Source organism: Ambystoma mexicanum, chromosome 3q (assembly GCF_040938575.1).
Source record: "Ambystoma mexicanum isolate Mex_15411 chromosome 3q, UKY_AmexF1_1, whole genome shotgun sequence".
NCBI lineage: Eukaryota > Metazoa > Chordata > Amphibia > Caudata > Ambystomatidae > Ambystoma > Ambystoma mexicanum.
The window spans coordinates 836,798,354-836,816,866 of record NC_090926.1 but is presented as its reverse complement, the minus strand read 5'-3'; the positions used below and the strand labels follow the sequence as shown (position 1 = coordinate 836,816,866).

The 18,513-nt window shown below is 42.7% G+C and overlaps 1 protein-coding gene across 2 annotated transcripts in view; it reads left to right on the top strand.

The window, feature by feature from the left end:
• Positions 1-14,803, top strand: part of MMD (monocyte to macrophage differentiation associated) — a 129,058-nt gene extending 114,255 nt beyond the window's left edge. For both annotated transcript variants that reach the window (XM_069654931.1, XM_069654932.1), the window contains 2 exons: positions 4,260-4,329; positions 12,945-14,803. In XM_069654931.1, the coding sequence (XP_069511032.1) occupies positions 4,260-4,329; positions 12,945-13,148 (274 nt within the window). In that variant the 3' untranslated portion in view covers positions 13,149-14,803. The remainder of the gene's footprint in view (positions 1-4,259; positions 4,330-12,944) is intronic.
• The last annotated feature ends 3,710 nt before the right edge of the window (positions 14,804-18,513 follow it).

The window sequence follows — 18,513 nt, the reverse complement described above, 5'->3', positions numbered from 1 at the left end:
GAAGCAGATTTGGTACCCAGACATTCTCAGCCTGTCGGCGTCACCTCTGGTCAAGCTGCAGGTTGTCGCGGATCTGCTCACCATAGGCGGCGCAAACCTGCATCCCGAACCAGTATCACTTAATCGGTGGGCTTGACTCCTGCAGCCCTAGAGTTTGGAAGATAAAAGTTTCCACGGATTGCAGGGAGGACCTTGACAAGGTCAGAGCGTTGTTGACTTAGTGCTACGGTCACAAGTGAAAGCGTTTTGCTACTTGGTGTAGATAGCAGAAGATCACCCCTCTGAGGGTCACGACCCCGCAGATTCTTCCATACTTGTCCTTGACCAAGGCCGGACTTGCGCAAGCCTCCATCGTGCATCTGGCGGCTAGCTCGCGCTACACCAGGTCTCCAGGAAGATCTTCTCTTTGATCCCACCGTCTCATCAAGGGGTTCCTCAAATGACTGTTTCAATCTTTCCCGCCGGTCAAAGCTCCTGCCCCAGCGTGGGAACTCTACGTGGTGCTGACGAGGCACATGGGGGCTCCCTTTGAGAATATGCAGTAGGCCCCTCTCGTTCCTCTCGTGGAAAACAGCCTTCCTTGTGGCCATAACCTCTGCCAAGAGAATGGGTGAGATCCAGGCCTTATCATGCAAAAGGTTCAGTCGGAATTCCACCTCAATGAGCCTTTGGTGTTACCCGTTTTTTTTCCAAAGCCTTCATCGCCGGCTGAAAGGGCTTTGCACTCGCTGGATGATGCTCGGGCTCTAAAGTTCTAGGTGGCACGCACAAAGTTTTCGGAAGACATCTCAACTGTTCTTGAACTTTGGTCCCGGGAACTCTGTGGCCGGCCTATTGGCCCTCTTCCTTCTCCCACCTGTGAGGCTAAAAACCTTGGGGTCATCTTCTACTCCACACTCTCCTTCCCTCCTCGCATCTCTGATGCCCCCCATTTCTCCCCCCCACCCCCTCAGAAGCTCACGCTCACTGTCTCCAGAGCTCTGATTCTATCTACGCTGGAATACTGCCATAATATCTTTCTAAATCTGCGTGCTTCTACTTTCCACCCTCTGCAACTCATCCAGAAAAGGACTGCAAGACTTGTCCTTGGCCTCAAACTCAAGGATCGTATCTCTCCAGGACTGAAATCTCTGCACTGGCTCCCAGTGGCTGAGGATCAAGGTCAAAACCCTCTCCACTGTCCACAAGGCCTTCTGGGACCTGGGTCCTCAATACCTTGAACTCTCTCTTCCTAAATATGTTCCTTCTGGAGGTCTTTGCTCATCCGCCTCCAACTCCCTCCGGGTCAGTCGCTTCTCCAAGCAATGAGTTGGTGGTAGATATTTCTTCGGCTGGGGCCTCCCTCTGGAACAGCCTCTCTGAAACTTGAGGAGAACCATCTCCGGTTTCGGAGGCACCTCCAGACCTTCCTTTTTGCTTCTGCTTTCTCTAATCCACTCCCCTGCTGAACTCCTAGCTGAAACTGCACTGGTCACCTGGCTACCCCCTGATCCCGGGCTCAGGTCCACTCCCCTGCCAGCTGCATGCCTGCACTGCCTCCTGGGCAACCCCTGCACTTGGGGGGGCTGTTTGTGTCCCTACAGCCTCCCCAACTCTTGACACTTGATGTCTGCACTTAACCCTGCACTTGCCACAAGCTGGCCGTGCTTTTACCTATTGCTTTAATCATTCTTTTCTGTTGATCATATGTATTACACTGCCTCTTTCTCATTCCCCCTATGCACGTTCCCTTCTCCCCCCCTCTCCCCTGCACTTGCGAGATCTCAGTCACCTGGCCTAGTAAGATCATTGTCTTTCTCTTCCATCTGTTCCCCCTCCCTCGCCTCACCGCGCCTTGAAACACTTGTGTATAGGTGCGTTATGCCATTTCATATCATAACCACAGGAAAGCCACAAGGCCTCCATCTCAAGGTGGCTCTCCGGCTGCATCACGTACTGTCATCGGTTGGCAAACCGACCGCTGCCCGGCTGTCCGAGAGCCCACTCCACCAGAGCGATCACTGTGACGGTGTTCCAGTCTGGTGAGCCCCTGCTGGACATCTGCAGGGCTGCTATGTGGAGCTCTACTGCGTCGACAGGGATTCCAGGGAGGAGTCCAGAGTCGGCCAAGCAGTGCTACGCAGCCTTGAGTGCTTCGCTTGATGCAAGTCTGTTCCTGAGGTAATAGTAATTGCTTCTGTTGAGCTTTGCCACCTCCCGTAGTTGTGTAATTTTGGAGAAGGAACAAGTTACTTACCTGTAACTCTTGTTCTCCAGCATGGGTCTGGCATGGATTCACTTGCAAACCCTCCCTCCTACCCCTCTGCGGCTCTTCTTGGTCATACTGCCACTTTACATGCTTACTAAATCTGAAGATCGCTGACAGAGGAGGGGCTTAGGGTGAGGAATGCCATTGGGTGGGGGCAGTATGACCCAGAGGACAGTGATTGGTTTAGAGGAAAAATACAGTTTGTTAGTGAAAGTGAAACTGTTTCTTTTAACGATTCCCAGCGTGACAACGTGTAATATTCATGAGCATGTGAATCCATGCCAGACCCATGATGGAGGACAAGAGTTACAGGTAAGTAAATTGTTCCTTCTCCTAGGGGCGCTAGTGCCTTAAATCTGGGATGGTTTGTGCCCGGACTCCCATGGGTATGGCCTTCGGGACAGGCACAGCCCTGCCAGTGCTCGGCCATTCATATTCCTTTCTGGTTTTGCAGGCCTGCAACATGATACAAATAGGGTTCACCTATTAGGTCTGAAGGTTTTCTCGTCTAATTCTCTTGCTGGTAAAGAAGGGATGGGAGAACTGTCTTTTCGCCACAGCCTGTGGCAGACTATGCCTCACTCTAAATTGGTGGCGCTTCAGTATTTCTCTCAGCGGGACTTGGGCTGGCTGCTACATGTCTCATTCTGGTTGCCACATAAATATAGTCTACTATTGAACACAAGCATCCCCTATATCTAAGTTTAATCAAAGTTCATAACCCCCTGCTCCTTAGCCCTACATGTTAGTCCCTACTTCGCATATTTCACACACCCTTTCCCCCTGCAGCCATTCCCATGTGCATTTAATATATTTTTCTCAACCGGAAGCGCTTGAGGGCTGGATATGCATCCCAACAGCTGGTAATTGGCCAGGGCCAAAGAGTAGCAGTAGAGCAGCCCTTAACTATGGGCCTCTGTGCCCTTACCTGGTTGATCCAGCACCACTGACGTGGGTATTCTTGCTACTAGCAGTCCACTTTAAGTACCGGGGTGCTAAAAGCAGTATATTGGTGCAATGAACAGGTAGCTTGCTTGCTGAGACATGTTCATTGAATCAAATACTCGCTCAAAATGACCACGATGGAAAAATAAGGCAGAGCTCTGTGTGCACGACGGACGAGGAGTAAACAAGGAGCAGCGCCACGGGTCAGTGAAGGAACAGCTAAATATACAGTGAGACAGGAGGCGACTGGTGGTGGTTCTGGACTGGGGAATGGAAGGGAGTGGGTGGCAAGATGGTGGTGCGGCACTCGCAGCTTCCTCAACGCATGCTTGGATAATCTGAATCAGCCCGCGATCCGAGCAACTTGATTGGGGTTCTAATTGTATGTTTGCATTCATGTAAGTCAATGAAAGTTGACCAACTTACAAAATAAAATTATGGTGATAAATCTCATTTCGTGCTTATTTTGAAGTTTTTTTTTTTTTTTTTTTTTTTTAAAGCATAGGTTTCATGTACATTTACCATCTGCATGATGAAGTTTCTTTTAGTGCAGCATGTGCCTGATAAATTAGATTACCAACTTTGACTGATTTGCTGTGAAGAAGAGGGCCGAGTGGGAATGCCTGCATTATCTACCTACAATCTTCATTATTCATGTATTTGTTAATAGTGATCCTATTCATCTGCGACCGTCCACTCACCTCGGATCTCTTTAACCACATGGTAATAGTAAGATTCGTATAAACACGATTCGTATAAACAAAATGGCAAGTGATGAGCAGCCTGTGGTGTGTGGCTACTCCATATAGTTGTGTTCCCTTTCTAGGAGAGCAAGCAGTTTTGTCATTAGATTAAGTAATAAAGATCGATTGGTAAACTGCACATTCCCAAATCTGTATACCAAGCCGACTGCATCAGTTTGTTAAATGTGATGGCAGTATAATTTAGCATATTTAACGTAATGATCGAGCTTTAAATTAACCCGCTGTTAACCATAAGGAATTTAGTGTTGACCTTCTTAACACATTATGTATTTTCTTTTTTTTTCTTTTTTTTTGTTTTGTAGATACAAGATTATTGAACTGCTCTTCTATTTAGCAATGGGGTTTTCTCCAGCCTTAGTAGTGACATCTATGGTAAGCAATTTCAAATATGTAATGAACCATTGACTTCCTAAATTATAGATTGAACGGAATTGCAAATTGTATTTATCATGTTTTGTACATCAACTTAATTCTTTCATTTACAACTCTTGCATTGATTGTAACCCCACTTCCTGTATTGCGTATAAGAGCGCATTGCACTAACTAAAAGCAGAGCTTCAAATGGTGGCTTAAAAGAGGGCTTCTTGAAGTAACGGCAGCCCAAAATAGTAATTTTTTTTCTGTTGACAGATGCGATAGGCCACAGTAGGCATTATGAAGTCCCCTGCACAATGGACTCCATATGCAGTGCTCTTCCCTGCCAAGCAGTGAAGGCAGGAACCCAGGTTGTGGCCCACCCTACCCCAAGCTGGCCTCCCTGTGCCCTGACTGGTACCCATAACCCACATGGCTCATGCAGACTCAGAACTTTTGAGGACTACGACCTTCCAACATCCCTCCGTAAGGCCGCATTGAGGCAGCAAGGAGTGGTGAGACCCCTACTTTACTGAGTTTTGTTTTTATTAGGGTACTTATTGTGCTCTCACTTAGCCCCAGGAACCTCTGAGCTCCCTTTATCCCTACCGAGGACCCAGCACAGAGGACATGAACGTAGGTGGCAGCCATCCCTGCCATAGGCCTCCCAGTTCTTTGGATTTTGCAGTCATACCAGTGACCCCTGCCTACTTTAATGACCAGCATTTCAATGTGTCTTCCACACTGGTCATCATTGGCAAAGGGTATCACCAGTTTGTCCCTGCCATACCCTGTTTCTGAGATGCTCCATTATCTGACCTGCCCTCCTGTTCTTAGAGGTGGGAAGAATTGCATCATTCTTGGAGAGGGCGCCCACCCCTCTGTGAGACAGCCAAAAGAAAGTCCTTTGTAAATATAATATTATGGGGAAATAATTCTGAGGGGGGCAATACTCTAAAGGAGAATGGATTAAATCTGAGCCCTTATTTATTAGTGTAAGGACTGAGGTGATGGAGTTATATACATTGACGGTACATCCTGAGAAATTAATACATATTTCTGGATTGTATGTGCTTCTGGAATTATAAATTAACAGAATAGGTCCTATGGTGTGCATACTGGGAGATCTCCTGCCTCCTTTTCTGTGTAGTGATCAAACTAGTATTCTGTGAGCCAAAAGGCTTTATCCCTGTGTACATGCCTAGGAAAAAAAAGGTAATGGGAGTCATTTTCTTGTTGTAGCGCCAGTACATTTGAGACAAAAGGGGGAAAAGGCCATTAACTGTTACCCATTTTCCCCCCTTTAAGTTGTCTATTGAAAATTAGACTTTTACATGGTAATGCAATAGAAGCACCGTTGAAGGGAATCTGAACAGACCTGTTTCTCTTTACCAAGGATCTATTTGCAGCAATGTCAAGTAGCCATTTTTTGTTTTCTAGAACGCTGTTTAAAATTCTGACATTTCCATTGAGTAAGGAGGGGATGTAGGATATTTTGTCTTATTGGGGTAAATTTGGGGTTTGGCGGTATTTTCTTACCGTCAAAATGAGCAGTAGTTTGGAAAGTTAGCCTTGCATTTAGATTGGGTTTGGCCTCATTATTTTAGTGGTGAGCGTAGTTTTCTTCCCTATATTATAACCCCATCATAAAGACAAAACCTTCCTTTCCATTAGAGTGCCTCCCAGTGGTCTATAGAGAGCCTTGGACCTATGCACGTGATAGAAACCCAACAATCTTATATAGAGCGCCACCTATAGGTTGTGGCCGGTATCACTGGCTTATTTACATCCAGTGATCTGTCATAAAGTATTACTGGCTCATGGACTTCCAGTAATCTATAGATCATCTCAGATTACCTCCCATCATCATGCAATGAAGACACACATGCACTAAAGTGCTTTATCACTGAATCTTATTAGCTTCTTTTGGATTGTTTCATTTGCAGTGGTATATTGACAAATGCATTACTGAACAAAATTAATCTCCCCTGTATGTTTATAATTTTATATGTATAGAAATAAGTTCATAGATGCAAAGATGACATCAAAATCCTGTTTTTTATATATTCTCATTATATTATATACAATTCACAATCATTAGTTCTTACCATGAATACATTGCATCATCATCTGGAATACAAAATAGAAGGAAACGGAACAAACAAGCCTTTTAAAACATGGGTTAATTTTCCCACATTCTGAACATGACGAAATAAAAATGCAGGGATTTCCTATCTTGTCTACACTGTACTACAGCTCAGTCATCCATGAGACATTACACAGTGACCTCACTTGTAAATATCGCCTTACCAAAAGTGTTTCTTTGAAGTCCCCCACGCGACCTTGTTTCACTCGCCTCACAAAGACCGGCCCAGTCAGCACGAACGGAACCTGTAATTTGTTTTGGGGAGCACAGCGAGAAAATTTTCTCAAGGCAGCGCTCAATGAACCCTCGGAACTCCGTCTGTCTTCACAGCCCAGTCTCCACAGCCCAGTCTCCACCAACGCCGCTCCACAGTTTTTGCCATTAGCAAAACTCAGATCATTTCCATTTTGACGTGGCATATCTTCAGACACTTTCCTCCAATCAGGTTAAAAGCATGTTTTCAGCACCACCCTTCATTTTTATAACAATGAGATCCTTGCTCTCTGAGCAACTGTTTCAATTTTATTTCCTGCTGCCTCTCCCCCTCTGCTTTCTGCAAACTAACACAGAAAAACAGAAAAATGCCAGTGTGCATTTGAAAACGAATTATAGCAGTGCTACCAAAATATGTACTTTCACCTCATTTTGCACATGAGACTACATTATAATGTTAAGGAAGTCAGAATTAGTGTTTAGTAAATGTTAATTTTAGTCAGTTATGTATATTTTAATGTAGTTTTCCTGCATGAGGTATCCAAGACAAAAACAAAAAAAATAAATAATGGTGCACTTCATTGTTTGGCCTGGCAGCACGAAGCTTCTATGTATGTATTTAATCATTTGCAGCTTCAAGCTTGCAAGTGATTTCAATCCGGCACTTCACCTAAGTCAACGCCTAGCGTGTAATGCACAACTGAAATCCTCATTTATTTTGTGTCTAAGTTATTTTATTCTGAACGATGTACCACTCCTATCACACCCCTCTCTTGGAACCCCTGGCACCCTCCCCCGCCAACCACCCCGGTCACACTGAACCAGGAATCGGGCTGGTTTGCAAAGTTAAAAGATTATTTATGTAGTTCACAATATATCACACTATGTTTAATGGGTATACAATGATCACCAATGGGGTGATGTAACACTAAGCAATCTCTCTAATCACAAGGAGTAATTTTGAGCAAAACAATTCAGCACAGAAATTGTGTGTGTTCAGAACAGATAATAGTATAGTTACTATTTCCCCCTGCACACACGTCAATCCCCCCAATAGGCAATGTAAGGAGATAGGGGGGGGGGGGAGAACAGGTTTTCAGGAATGCAGAATTCAAACAAAATGTCAATCCCAATTTCCCCCCAGCAAACACAAGAGAAACAGTTTTGATTGGCAAACTGTAAAAAATGTTTTTTAAAGTTATCTAAGAATGGATTGGGTAAAACACTAAAGATGGTTTAAATGACTGAAATTGTTCAAATTCTAATGGGAGGCGCTTTAGATAGTTGCAGACAAACACTAGCAATGATTCAATACTAATAAGCAATGTGAAATCTTAAAATTGGGGTCGGGTGCAATCCGAAAACTGTTTTACACGTGATAGAATTTTACCACAACGAAAATTGGGTGCAAACTTTTCCACGAGCGGTAATCGCGATCGTGGGAGAACTATATGGATTTGGAATGCAGTTTTTGGTTCTATGGAAAGCTGAGGACGTTAGCTACAAGCATAAGTTGAAATTAAGTCTATGGACGTTTTAGTAGAGGTCGTTTTTCTGAGATGGGCGCAAGAATGGGAAAACAGGGATGCACTTTTCAAAGACAAATGGGATTTTGTTTACACTAGGTTATGACTAGAGAAAAAGAGAATGCCACACATGAATCTCCATCAATCCTGGCCAGGGACCCTTCATGTGATGGATAATCAATTTTTTTCTGGGATTCTAATTATTTATTCACAACGCTATTGATTTATGATTTTAGAATACAAATAAGAGAAACTCCGTGCAAGAAACCGCTCTGACAATTCAAGCTACTCCTAACAATACCGGGTTCTAAATACAAGATAGGATGGATTTATATAGGGATTACTATGGACAGTATATATGCTAGTGACGCAGTCCTATTCTATAGATACTCACTATATATGTTTTGAACTAAACCGGCAGGGATTCTGGTTCTGGGAGACTGTGCTGGGCACACCGGACCGGACTGGACTGGGTCTGCAATCAGCAAGGCGCTCTGGTCACTGCACGACATGATTGGACAGGATCGGCACAGGATTGGGTTTAATCTGCCCTTCTTGGTTTTGAAGATAATTATTTAGCAGGCAAGCAGTGACCGCACAGCCCGGCTGTTTCTTTTGTTCCCCTTAGTTTTGTGGGATTCTTTCTGGTTCTGGAAATTCAAGGCCTAGTTGAAAATCGTTCAACTAATGGAATGGGCCATTCTGCTTGCCAAGTGTCTGGAGCAAGGAAAATGGATGGTTCTCTCGCAGGGTGCTCCGCCAGCAATCGATAGTGGGTGAATGTTTTTTTTTTGTTTTTTGTTTTGTTTTTTTTTTTGTTTTTTGTTTGTCTGAGCTGTCTCTATTTATGGTTTTGATAAAGGGGTGTGTGCTGGTTTATCCAAAGCACGCCCCCTTAGGCAGGCGATAGGTAGAATCTCTTCTCTCCCTTGATTGGAATCTCTTCTCTCCCTTGATTGTAGGAGAAAACAGTGTGTCACCAATGATGGTATGAGTAGAGAATCCTCCCCCTTGTCCCTTTGAACATAAAATCTACCTTTGGTACAATACATATTTACATGCGTGCAATCTCTAGAACAATATATATATATATATATATATATATATTCACATATTTTGTGCAGCACATACTCCTCCAAGTCTCGTTGCTGTGGGATCTTGTCTGCTTTTGACAGAATTTCGCCCCTTTTGTCCGGAACACAATGTCCAGTTTATCCGAAAATTTGTACAAATATGCGCGTTGAACATGGGCATAAGGGTATAACTTTTCATACTTCTGGCACAAATACATTTTGGTGTACAACCACCTTTTCCTCAGTTTTCTTCTAGAACATGTCACACAGTTTTACTGCCTCTTAAAATGTACAGTCAGAATTTAGATACATGAATATGTGATTTTTGTAATTTAAACAATTTTCCGTGGTAAGTTGTATGTCTTTAACAAAATATTTCTTTGTAAATGTCCAGCATGAAATGGCTGTTTGTCTCTGCCTCCTTCTGGCTCTCTGCAGTTAGAAGCAGTCTCCTCCCATTTCCTCCAGAGGCCCAGGCCATTTACGACCCTTCTCACTTAGCCTTACTTTGACTGGAGGAAGTCCATTGTCTTCTTCCCCTCGCAGACCAAATTCTCCTCCCCTAATCTAATCATCACAGAGGTGTGAGTTCCTGATGGAGTGAGCAGAAGGAGATTCCTGGCCTCTGTGGGGGAAGCTGTTGGACTGGTTAAATTGCTTTAGGCAGGCATAAATTCAATGTCATTTTGTTACATTGTTTCTTAGTTTAAAACAAACTTGCAATTTCAAAACAAGCAGCTAGAACACTGATTCCGGATTCTAAACCATGGGATTTAAATAGTTACAACCTAGGTTAATCTCAATAACGGGTCACTTAGTTTTCAGACATTAGATTTCAGTTGTACAAGTTTAAATCCTTATGATGCAATCTACTGCCAGCTGTCATACAGGCGGTCACGGGTACTGCGTCCAGATTTCACAGGCAGGCACATTTTTGCTGTGAATGTTTTTGATGACAAATTCAGCTTTTCAGAACATTGTCTGTTCATAATGATTTCTTGAGCTAAGTGACTTGTAGCACCCAGCAAGAATATTGGATGTTTGATGGTGTTTTATACCAGCATTCTGCAGTTTTAGCAACCAAGAAAAAGATTTAAAAACAAGATTCTGGATTTCTTTCAGCAAAGCACTGCTTTTCATGCAGGCTTCATTTTTACTTGTTGGGCAGCCCAGTGACATGTTGCAGCAGTGAGGTCTCCGTTCCTGCCAAATCTCATGCATGGTAGATTTGGCAGCAATCTTTTTGTGTTGTAAAGTGCAATTTTCAAAGGTTTTGGCACGCACAAGGGTTTTCGCAGCCATTCTGGAAAATTATGGCACCACCAGAACACAGTGATGCTGCAGGGTAGAGCATAAGTGGTTTAATACATCCTACAAGCTGGGTCTGGCTGTGTTATAAATTCTGTACCTTGCATGCCACCAACAACATATTTGCATGTTATACTGGCAACACAAAATAAATGTGTGCCATATTGCTGCTGGCAACAACAAGAAAATAATGCCACTGCCTTTGCAACAAAACACCATAAAATGCCAACATATTTAGTAAAATGCTATATATACTCTTACAGGGAGATATCTTTTTTTAATATAAAGGGGGGGGGAGTAGAGAGACTTGGATAGGCAAGGTACTACTGAGTTCTTTTGTGGTTCTATCAAATGTTGGCTTTATCCTGCGCTCCATACACTTCTCCATGCATGGTGGTTGTGTGCTCAGTGTACAGATGGTGATGTGGTGTTACATAAGTCTCCCTTTTAAGTTCAGCATTGAAAATTGATGCGACCAGTGTATTGATCATTCTTCATTTTAATCGCAATATGAAGTTCATAATTTGTTTAGATTTAAATTGATTTAATTGATTTACTTATTTCTATTTTATTATTAAATAGACCTTCTGTGCAACCATGTGTGTTAATTGTCCCGAAAAAGGCAGGGATGCTGTAGGGAATCAGTATTCTTTAATTGGGGTCACAGGTTCATAAGAAGAACGTTATTCAATAAAGATTGTGCACACCTGATTTGGGGTGGTTGGAAAATTCCCCCAACCTAGTTGTCGCCCGACAGCCTATGTGCATACACTCTCTCCATATAACTGGAGCTGTACTTCAATGATGACTACTATGTGCTGTTGTGGCATGTGTGACTTGGTTCAAATGAATTACCCTACTTTCACATTTCAAGTAATTTTTTTTTTTCCCCCAAGCCTTTTTAAACCCCCCCCCCCCCCCATAATGTAGTGGTTTTGTAAATATGCCCCAAAGCTCCAACTACAAGGCTGTCAAGACTATATGCTGCCTCGATGGTCACTAATAAGGGTGAAACCAGGTATGTAGTTGTCTAACAGCCTTGAGAAATGTCTGTATTGGATTGATGAAGCTACGTATAAAGTAGCACTGCCCTGTAAAACAGTGGCAATTTCCTGGAGCAAAAGGTTTGCATTTGCAATAATATGCATATGCATAATTACTTTGTGTCAGGTACCACAAGGTACATCACCACTCGGGAGCCAAATAAAATTGTTGACTTTATGCACCCCTACTTATTAGCTTAGGCCGGCTACCTGAACATTTTTAATGAATTCTATCTAGCTCACAGCTTTGGAACTTATACATTTGGGCTTGATTTCATTTTTCCTCCTCTTACCTCCTGTTATTCCCAGGCATATCTTTACATGACCAACTCTTGAAGTTGGCGCATATCTCATCTGCTTTAGCAGAACCAGTTCTCTCCCCAGACTGTTTCTTACAAACTAATCTGGTAAAAGTCTCCACATTACAAGGGCTTGCATAAGCACAGCTGAAATACACCATGAAATCGTACAACTACAACACCTGGTTTGGTCTAGATATTACCATCACAGTAGAGCATTTACTTTAAGATGGGTGTTACATTTGTGAAATGTTCTCTCATTCCTACTGATAACTAATCCATTAAGAAACACGGATCCCTTCCAACACAATCCCATGTCCTCCTCCTCATTGCATGTATTTTCTACATTCTGGTTTTGTCTGTCTACTGGTTAAGCCCCTCTTGTTTACTATCCATAAGTCTTTTGATACCCTGGCGAGGTCCTATTTGTGCTACCCCCTTGGGCAAGGTTCATGCGCTGTAAGACCACCAAGGTGGGGGATGAGCAGAATATAAATATTGAGTAACATAACATATCCAGGTAATAACAAGCAACTCGCAAAACCTGCCGTATATGGGAGCCAAAACTTGGGTTTGTCAATTTGTGTTCCTTCAAACTATGTATTGTCAAACAAGTCTGTGCACTTTTATATGCAGAAGCTTTTTATTGTACATGTAATGCAATGGATTATTCAGTGTTTATGTGCATGCTTTTGTTTACACATAAATACTAATTCTGTTTTTCCTAATGGAACCTAGATAATGTGCCAAGCTATTTTGCTGCAAAATGCTTTTACCTTGTCTGGCTAAAACAGTAAAATCTTACTCTTAACCCACCCTCCCACACCCATCCCCTCCCCGACCATACATTTTCCCTTTTGTCTGTGAAATTGATTAGCTTGTGTTTTGACCGTGTTTCTACGTAACTATCTTGCCAAAATTGGTACAGTTTTTAATTTGAAAAATTCCCTTTATACATTGAAAATATACTTAAAATCGGAGAAATATTCCTATTTTTAAAGTAACTTTTTTTTATTATTACACAGAATAACACCGATGGGCTCCAAGAACTTGCCTGGGGAGGACTGATTTACTGTTTGGGAGTTGTGTTCTTCAAGAGTGATGGCATCATTCCATTTGCACACGCCATTTGGCATCTTTTTGTGGCCATCGCTGCTGCTGTGCATTACTATGCCATTTGGAAATACCTTTATAAATGCGCACCCGCAGACTTGATCCGTCATATTTGATGAGACCTACGACAGTATTATGGAACACAGAAGCTGTGGAAGTGAAGACTTGTAATGCCTAATGTCTGCACTGTATTTGTTCAATAGATCCTAAACGCCTTCACTGTGAACTGAAGGTTTTGTAACACGTTATGGAGTTGCACTTAAAATACATAAAGTGAAAAACCAAAACCCTCTCAACTATCCATTCCACATTAATCCTTTGAGGCTGGTCGCCAGGGTGCTCTTGGTACGACCATGTGCTCGAGGTGCTGCAGCCACCAGCACAAAGGGTTAATGACAAAGCTGACGTTTTGAACTGGCTACCTGATGTTTACAAAGCAAACCTTTTTGTATTTATAGATTCATTTTACACTTTTTAAATTATGTATTTGTACTAAAGCCTTTCATCAGTTCCTTAAATTGTGAACCTCAGTGCTAATGATAACGGAAAGTATTTTTGTTAATTGGCTTCTTCCAATTTCGGAAGCCGTTTTAGAAAATGAAAACCTAAACCAGTTTGGAACGTCCTGATTTTGCAGGCACTTCCATATTTTGTAATATAATTGATGTAACATTTTACCTTTCGAGGTGTTGCATAGAAAAAAGAACATTCCATATGAGACAAATGTAATTGCCAATTTTAAAAACATTTGGTTTTCTGCCAAGCATTGCTATTGACATACACCTTGATGAAGTATACTAAGTAATTACCTTGATTGTTTTACCATTGATGGAAACACAAGTAATGGAGAGTTATCAGTGTGAAAGTGATTTCTTTTCCTTGTGCTTTGAAGCTTAAGGAATGATTCATGATAGCAGTATTAACGATGTTATACACTCGTAAATAGGTCAGTACCCTCTATTGCCAAATTCCCAGTGGTCGATAAAATGTTCAATTAGCTTCACTGGGTGGGTGAACAAGCCGACATTTTCTTATGTGTTTCACGAATTGCGGGTAATCCCTAAAAACATTTTGATAATACAAAATATGGGTATGATTTTTAACCTGGCAAACTGTTAAAAGGAATTTGTTTTTGCGTTTCCACCTATACTTGTATAAATATCTTATATTAAGATGACTATTCCTTTTTCAGAATCCTTCAATCCTTCCTTCCAATATTGTTTGAAAATAACACTGTTGCTGTTTTGCATCACCATCCGTGTTGTGCAACTCTGCAGGCCATGTGGACTTTTTGATTTCTACATGACAAACTTCAGTTTCGTTCGGCGTTCAGAATTAACATTCAGTTTTCTGAAAATGAGAAACAAAATAACTGTCATTTGAAATTGACTTGCAGAACAGTGTTAGTTGATTTAAAATGCAACGAATCGAGGCCTCGGGCAACACATTTATTTTTTGTTTTAAGAAGTGTACACATTTAAAACGGTGATTATCATGCCAGTCGTTTCAGAATGTTATGCACACTGTGCATAAAGAGTACAAGCGTTGCACATTTAAACTGTAAGACCACTAGATCATTATGTGATGCTGCATACGTATTTGTAGTGTGGATTTATTTAATTCTTACTGTGGGCTAGATGTCCGAACCCTTTTCTGAAGTGTTAAAATTGCATTTAATTAAACGTCTATGATGTGCAAATGTTTTTAATCCCCCTTGTTGCTCATAGAAGTTTGAGCATACTGGATACAATAAAAATGTTTGCCGATTTCAGAGCGCTCTTAAAATGCTTATTTGGTTTTCTGTTGGTAGTTATTATATTGGACGAAAAAGGGGACACAGCCTATATTCTTGTATTACAAAAGCTGTTTACTCTAAATGTACGCCTTGTAGCGGCATGTGTCAACGTACTTCATTATAGAAATGATTCAAGAACCATGATTTTCCCTTTTCAACGTATCTTGGTACCAACGTCATTTTCTGATGTAGTCGATCCGGTGGCTGCTAATCACCTATGACCCTTTTCAATCACTGCTCCACTAAGAGCTGCACTCTTACGCTGCGCTTGCGATATGTCCCCTAACCATGGTAAAAGGTAAGAACAAAACATGCTGGTACTGTGCATGCCATCTTCACTTAGTTGCCCAATATAGGGTACCACCACCCTTCAATTTGTTTTCTTTTTCGTTGGTGAAAGGGAGAGGACCCCCTGCAGGCCTACCAGTGAACTACCACCAGAGTCAATAAAGGTACATCCCAGGAGGGAACAAGACCAAGACCAAGTGAGAGTGATGTCAAAGGCTTTATCTAAAATTAGGGCAAACCGAATCTACTTTGCTCACGCCGAGAGCGCTCTGCAGAAAACATGTTGCAAATTACTTTTATACAGAGATCGTCATCGAGGTGTGGGAAGGCCTAGGGGGCACATGAACAGTTGGGATTGGTCACTAAGACGTGGCACCTATAGGTGCTATATGGTCGGCGATGGCTGATTGTTCCATGGGTGGGTGGTGAGTTGACATCATGATGTGGTGTTCTGGGTCAGGAGTTCATCCGGGCTCATCTGTCCAACCTCCGACGAATGGACACATCTTTTCCTGGCCTATCACAATTTGCCCTTGTGGCCACGCATTCCCATCCGGTCACACATTCAATCACTTTGTTTGGCAATAAGTTGCACTTGGAAAAACAATACATGATTCTCTAATATTGGACACCACTTGCGCGCCACTTACCAAGCATATCGTTTTCATGCAAAAACACATAAACATAGTTGAATACCGGGTTGGTGGCATTTCTTCATTATTGACAGGGGGTGGCAGGGGTATATGGTTACTGCGGATGGATTTCAGAAAACACATTACATCTGTGGACATCTCTTCTTTGAGGGCCTTTCTGATCGTGTGTCTAAACAACATAACTCTGTATTTGGACAGGGTGTTCTGGAATGAGCTTAAGGCCCTCCTACTGAGGTCCTTGGTTTCACATCATTTAAGAAGAAATGGAGGAGGGTCATTTACATATAACAAGTTGCAATTTCTGTATTTGAAAGGAACATTCTATGACATTGTTCAAACTTCATATGCTTTTGGGCCACCTCATAACACAGGGACGAGGGGGTGGTAGGAAAGAGATGGCTGGCGCACAGTCAATGCAACATGACTAAGTTCAATCAACAATTCACATGGTTCCGCCTAATGACCTGTCTAGACGTGTACATTCTGCTTTATCAGCGAGGTAGCATTGTGTGAGTTTGCATACGTCTTTGGTTTCTTTACTCATTACGGGACTGCACGTTAATCGTGCTGGTATTTAAATGTTCTAGGTCGATACACAATCTAATTCCAGTAGACCGAGCTATCATAAAAGCTTCTAATACCTACGTATATGCATTTATACTGTTCTGCTCAGTGGCTCATTGGAGGTGTCAGCGGGTTTACATGCATTACAAATACGAGGAGAGGGCCTTCATTCACGCACTCGGGTTGGAAAGGGAAGATCCATTAGTCACCTTAAGTATCTTGTGTTGTTGACTCTGCTCTAGGGTACACAGGGATTAGGTGTCTGTGGCCCAGGTCTAAGGGGTGCAGGGCAGGTTTTTACGGAGACAGATAGCCCTGGTCTTCGCCTCCTCCCCTTGAGCTGTCTTTGAGTCAACAGAGGGAGTTTAGACGGCAAGTGATACAGTGCGGATTTTGTTGCTTTTCTGCTGCCAGCCTTCTCATGGGAACCAGGCAGTTATGCGGACGGCAAGGAGGAGGTGGCGAGGGAAGCCCTAGACTGACTGTGTGCTTCCAAAGATGGTTGGGGTGAGACCTCAACACCCTCTTGCTTGCTTACAAGATGGAGTCTGTGCGGTACAAAAATGGAGTCTTGACTTAACCTCATAATGTAAGCTATAAGGATGTGGTAGTGATCATTGGTGTACTTGTACGAAAAGGGCAATGGTTCCCTGAGGTGTTCCCACATGAGTGCCCCAAGTCCGGGGCCCTGGACTTGGAGCAGGCATGGCTGGGTCTACCCGGGAAGCATGGGAATAAGTGTGGGGGGGGGGCTTGAATGTCCCTCCTTCCACTCATTGGCCAAGTTTTTAAATCCAGGCTACTTACTGAAGATTTTTTCATTGCGGGTTCGAGGTTATGACTTGACATCTCTCTCTTGCATCAGTCCCTCGATTAACACTGATAATATCTTGCAATTTCTAGCATTTTGAGCGTTTTTTCTCCTTACTTAAGCTGGCACTTCAATCAATCACATTTATAAAACGCACTTTCTCCAAAGGCTGTCTAGTAGCTTGGGAAGAGGGAACATAGTTTAGACCAACAGACGGGTCTTCAAACTCCGTTTTAAAGAAGCCAAAATCTTGCAGGCGGCCGATCCCTAATGCATTCCATATTTAAGGGCCCGAAATGGAAAAAGCCCATTCTCCTACCCTACCCCAACGGTAGACTGGTATTTTCAAAAGTACTGCATCTGCGGAGTGGAGTGCACGGCTTGGACAATACAATTGAATTGTATCCTGCAGGGCTAGGCAACCCTATTCTTTCAGAGCCCGATGAATGACATAATCACATGACTTTGAAATGTACTCAGGATGGCACGGGCAACCAGTGAAGTTCCCGTTCTGCACCAGAAACATGCTGTCCAGAATTTAAGCTGGCACTTTAGCTCCCAAAGATGCCATGGTTGCATGATGTGGTAATTGGGTAGTTTTAATGTGTAAAGGAGCAACGTGCCCGGGATTGATGTAGAGTAGATAACACTGATTAAAGTGTCCAGTCTGAGAAATATGCCAACTTTGAAGTTCCCTAATGGAGGTTGTTGGAGAGGTCGGTGTATATATCACCGGCAGCCATGCATAATTTGCCCAATTTTAAAGAAGACCGTACACACAACTTGTCCTTTTGAATTATGTTGTGACATTGATGAGCCTGCTCTCTAAAGTGATACCTTGAAATGAAACTGAAAAACCTAATACTCACTCTTCCTCATCCCCTCTTACCCCCCATCCTCCATTATTTATTCATTTTTTTTTTTTGCGCAAGATGCTATAATAGTGTGGGCAGGACTGGAGCTCTTTAGGAAAAGCTGAGTTTGCAAGTACAGAAACATGTGCCTGCTGCGCTCTTCCAGTCGCAACTGTAACTACATTTGACAGGTGAAGAGAACTCGCCACTGCTATGTGAAATCATATCTGCGCACACATTTTATTTTTTGTGTGCTGATTGCCTGCCTCTATACCTTAATCCTAAGGTTGTGCAGAATGATTTCTTTGTGGGTGTGTCCTCTTCACTGTTGCTTGGAGCAATTGTGGCCTGACCACAAGTGCCTCTCTGCACACTTTGCAAAGTCTCACATTCCTAATCGCTGGGATCGAGAATTTCAGCAGCTGGTACCACACATGTACAAGGACTTCATTTGACGTAAGGCATAGTTACCACAACTACCCCTTCCCACCCAACACGTAAGCTCCCACCTCATGT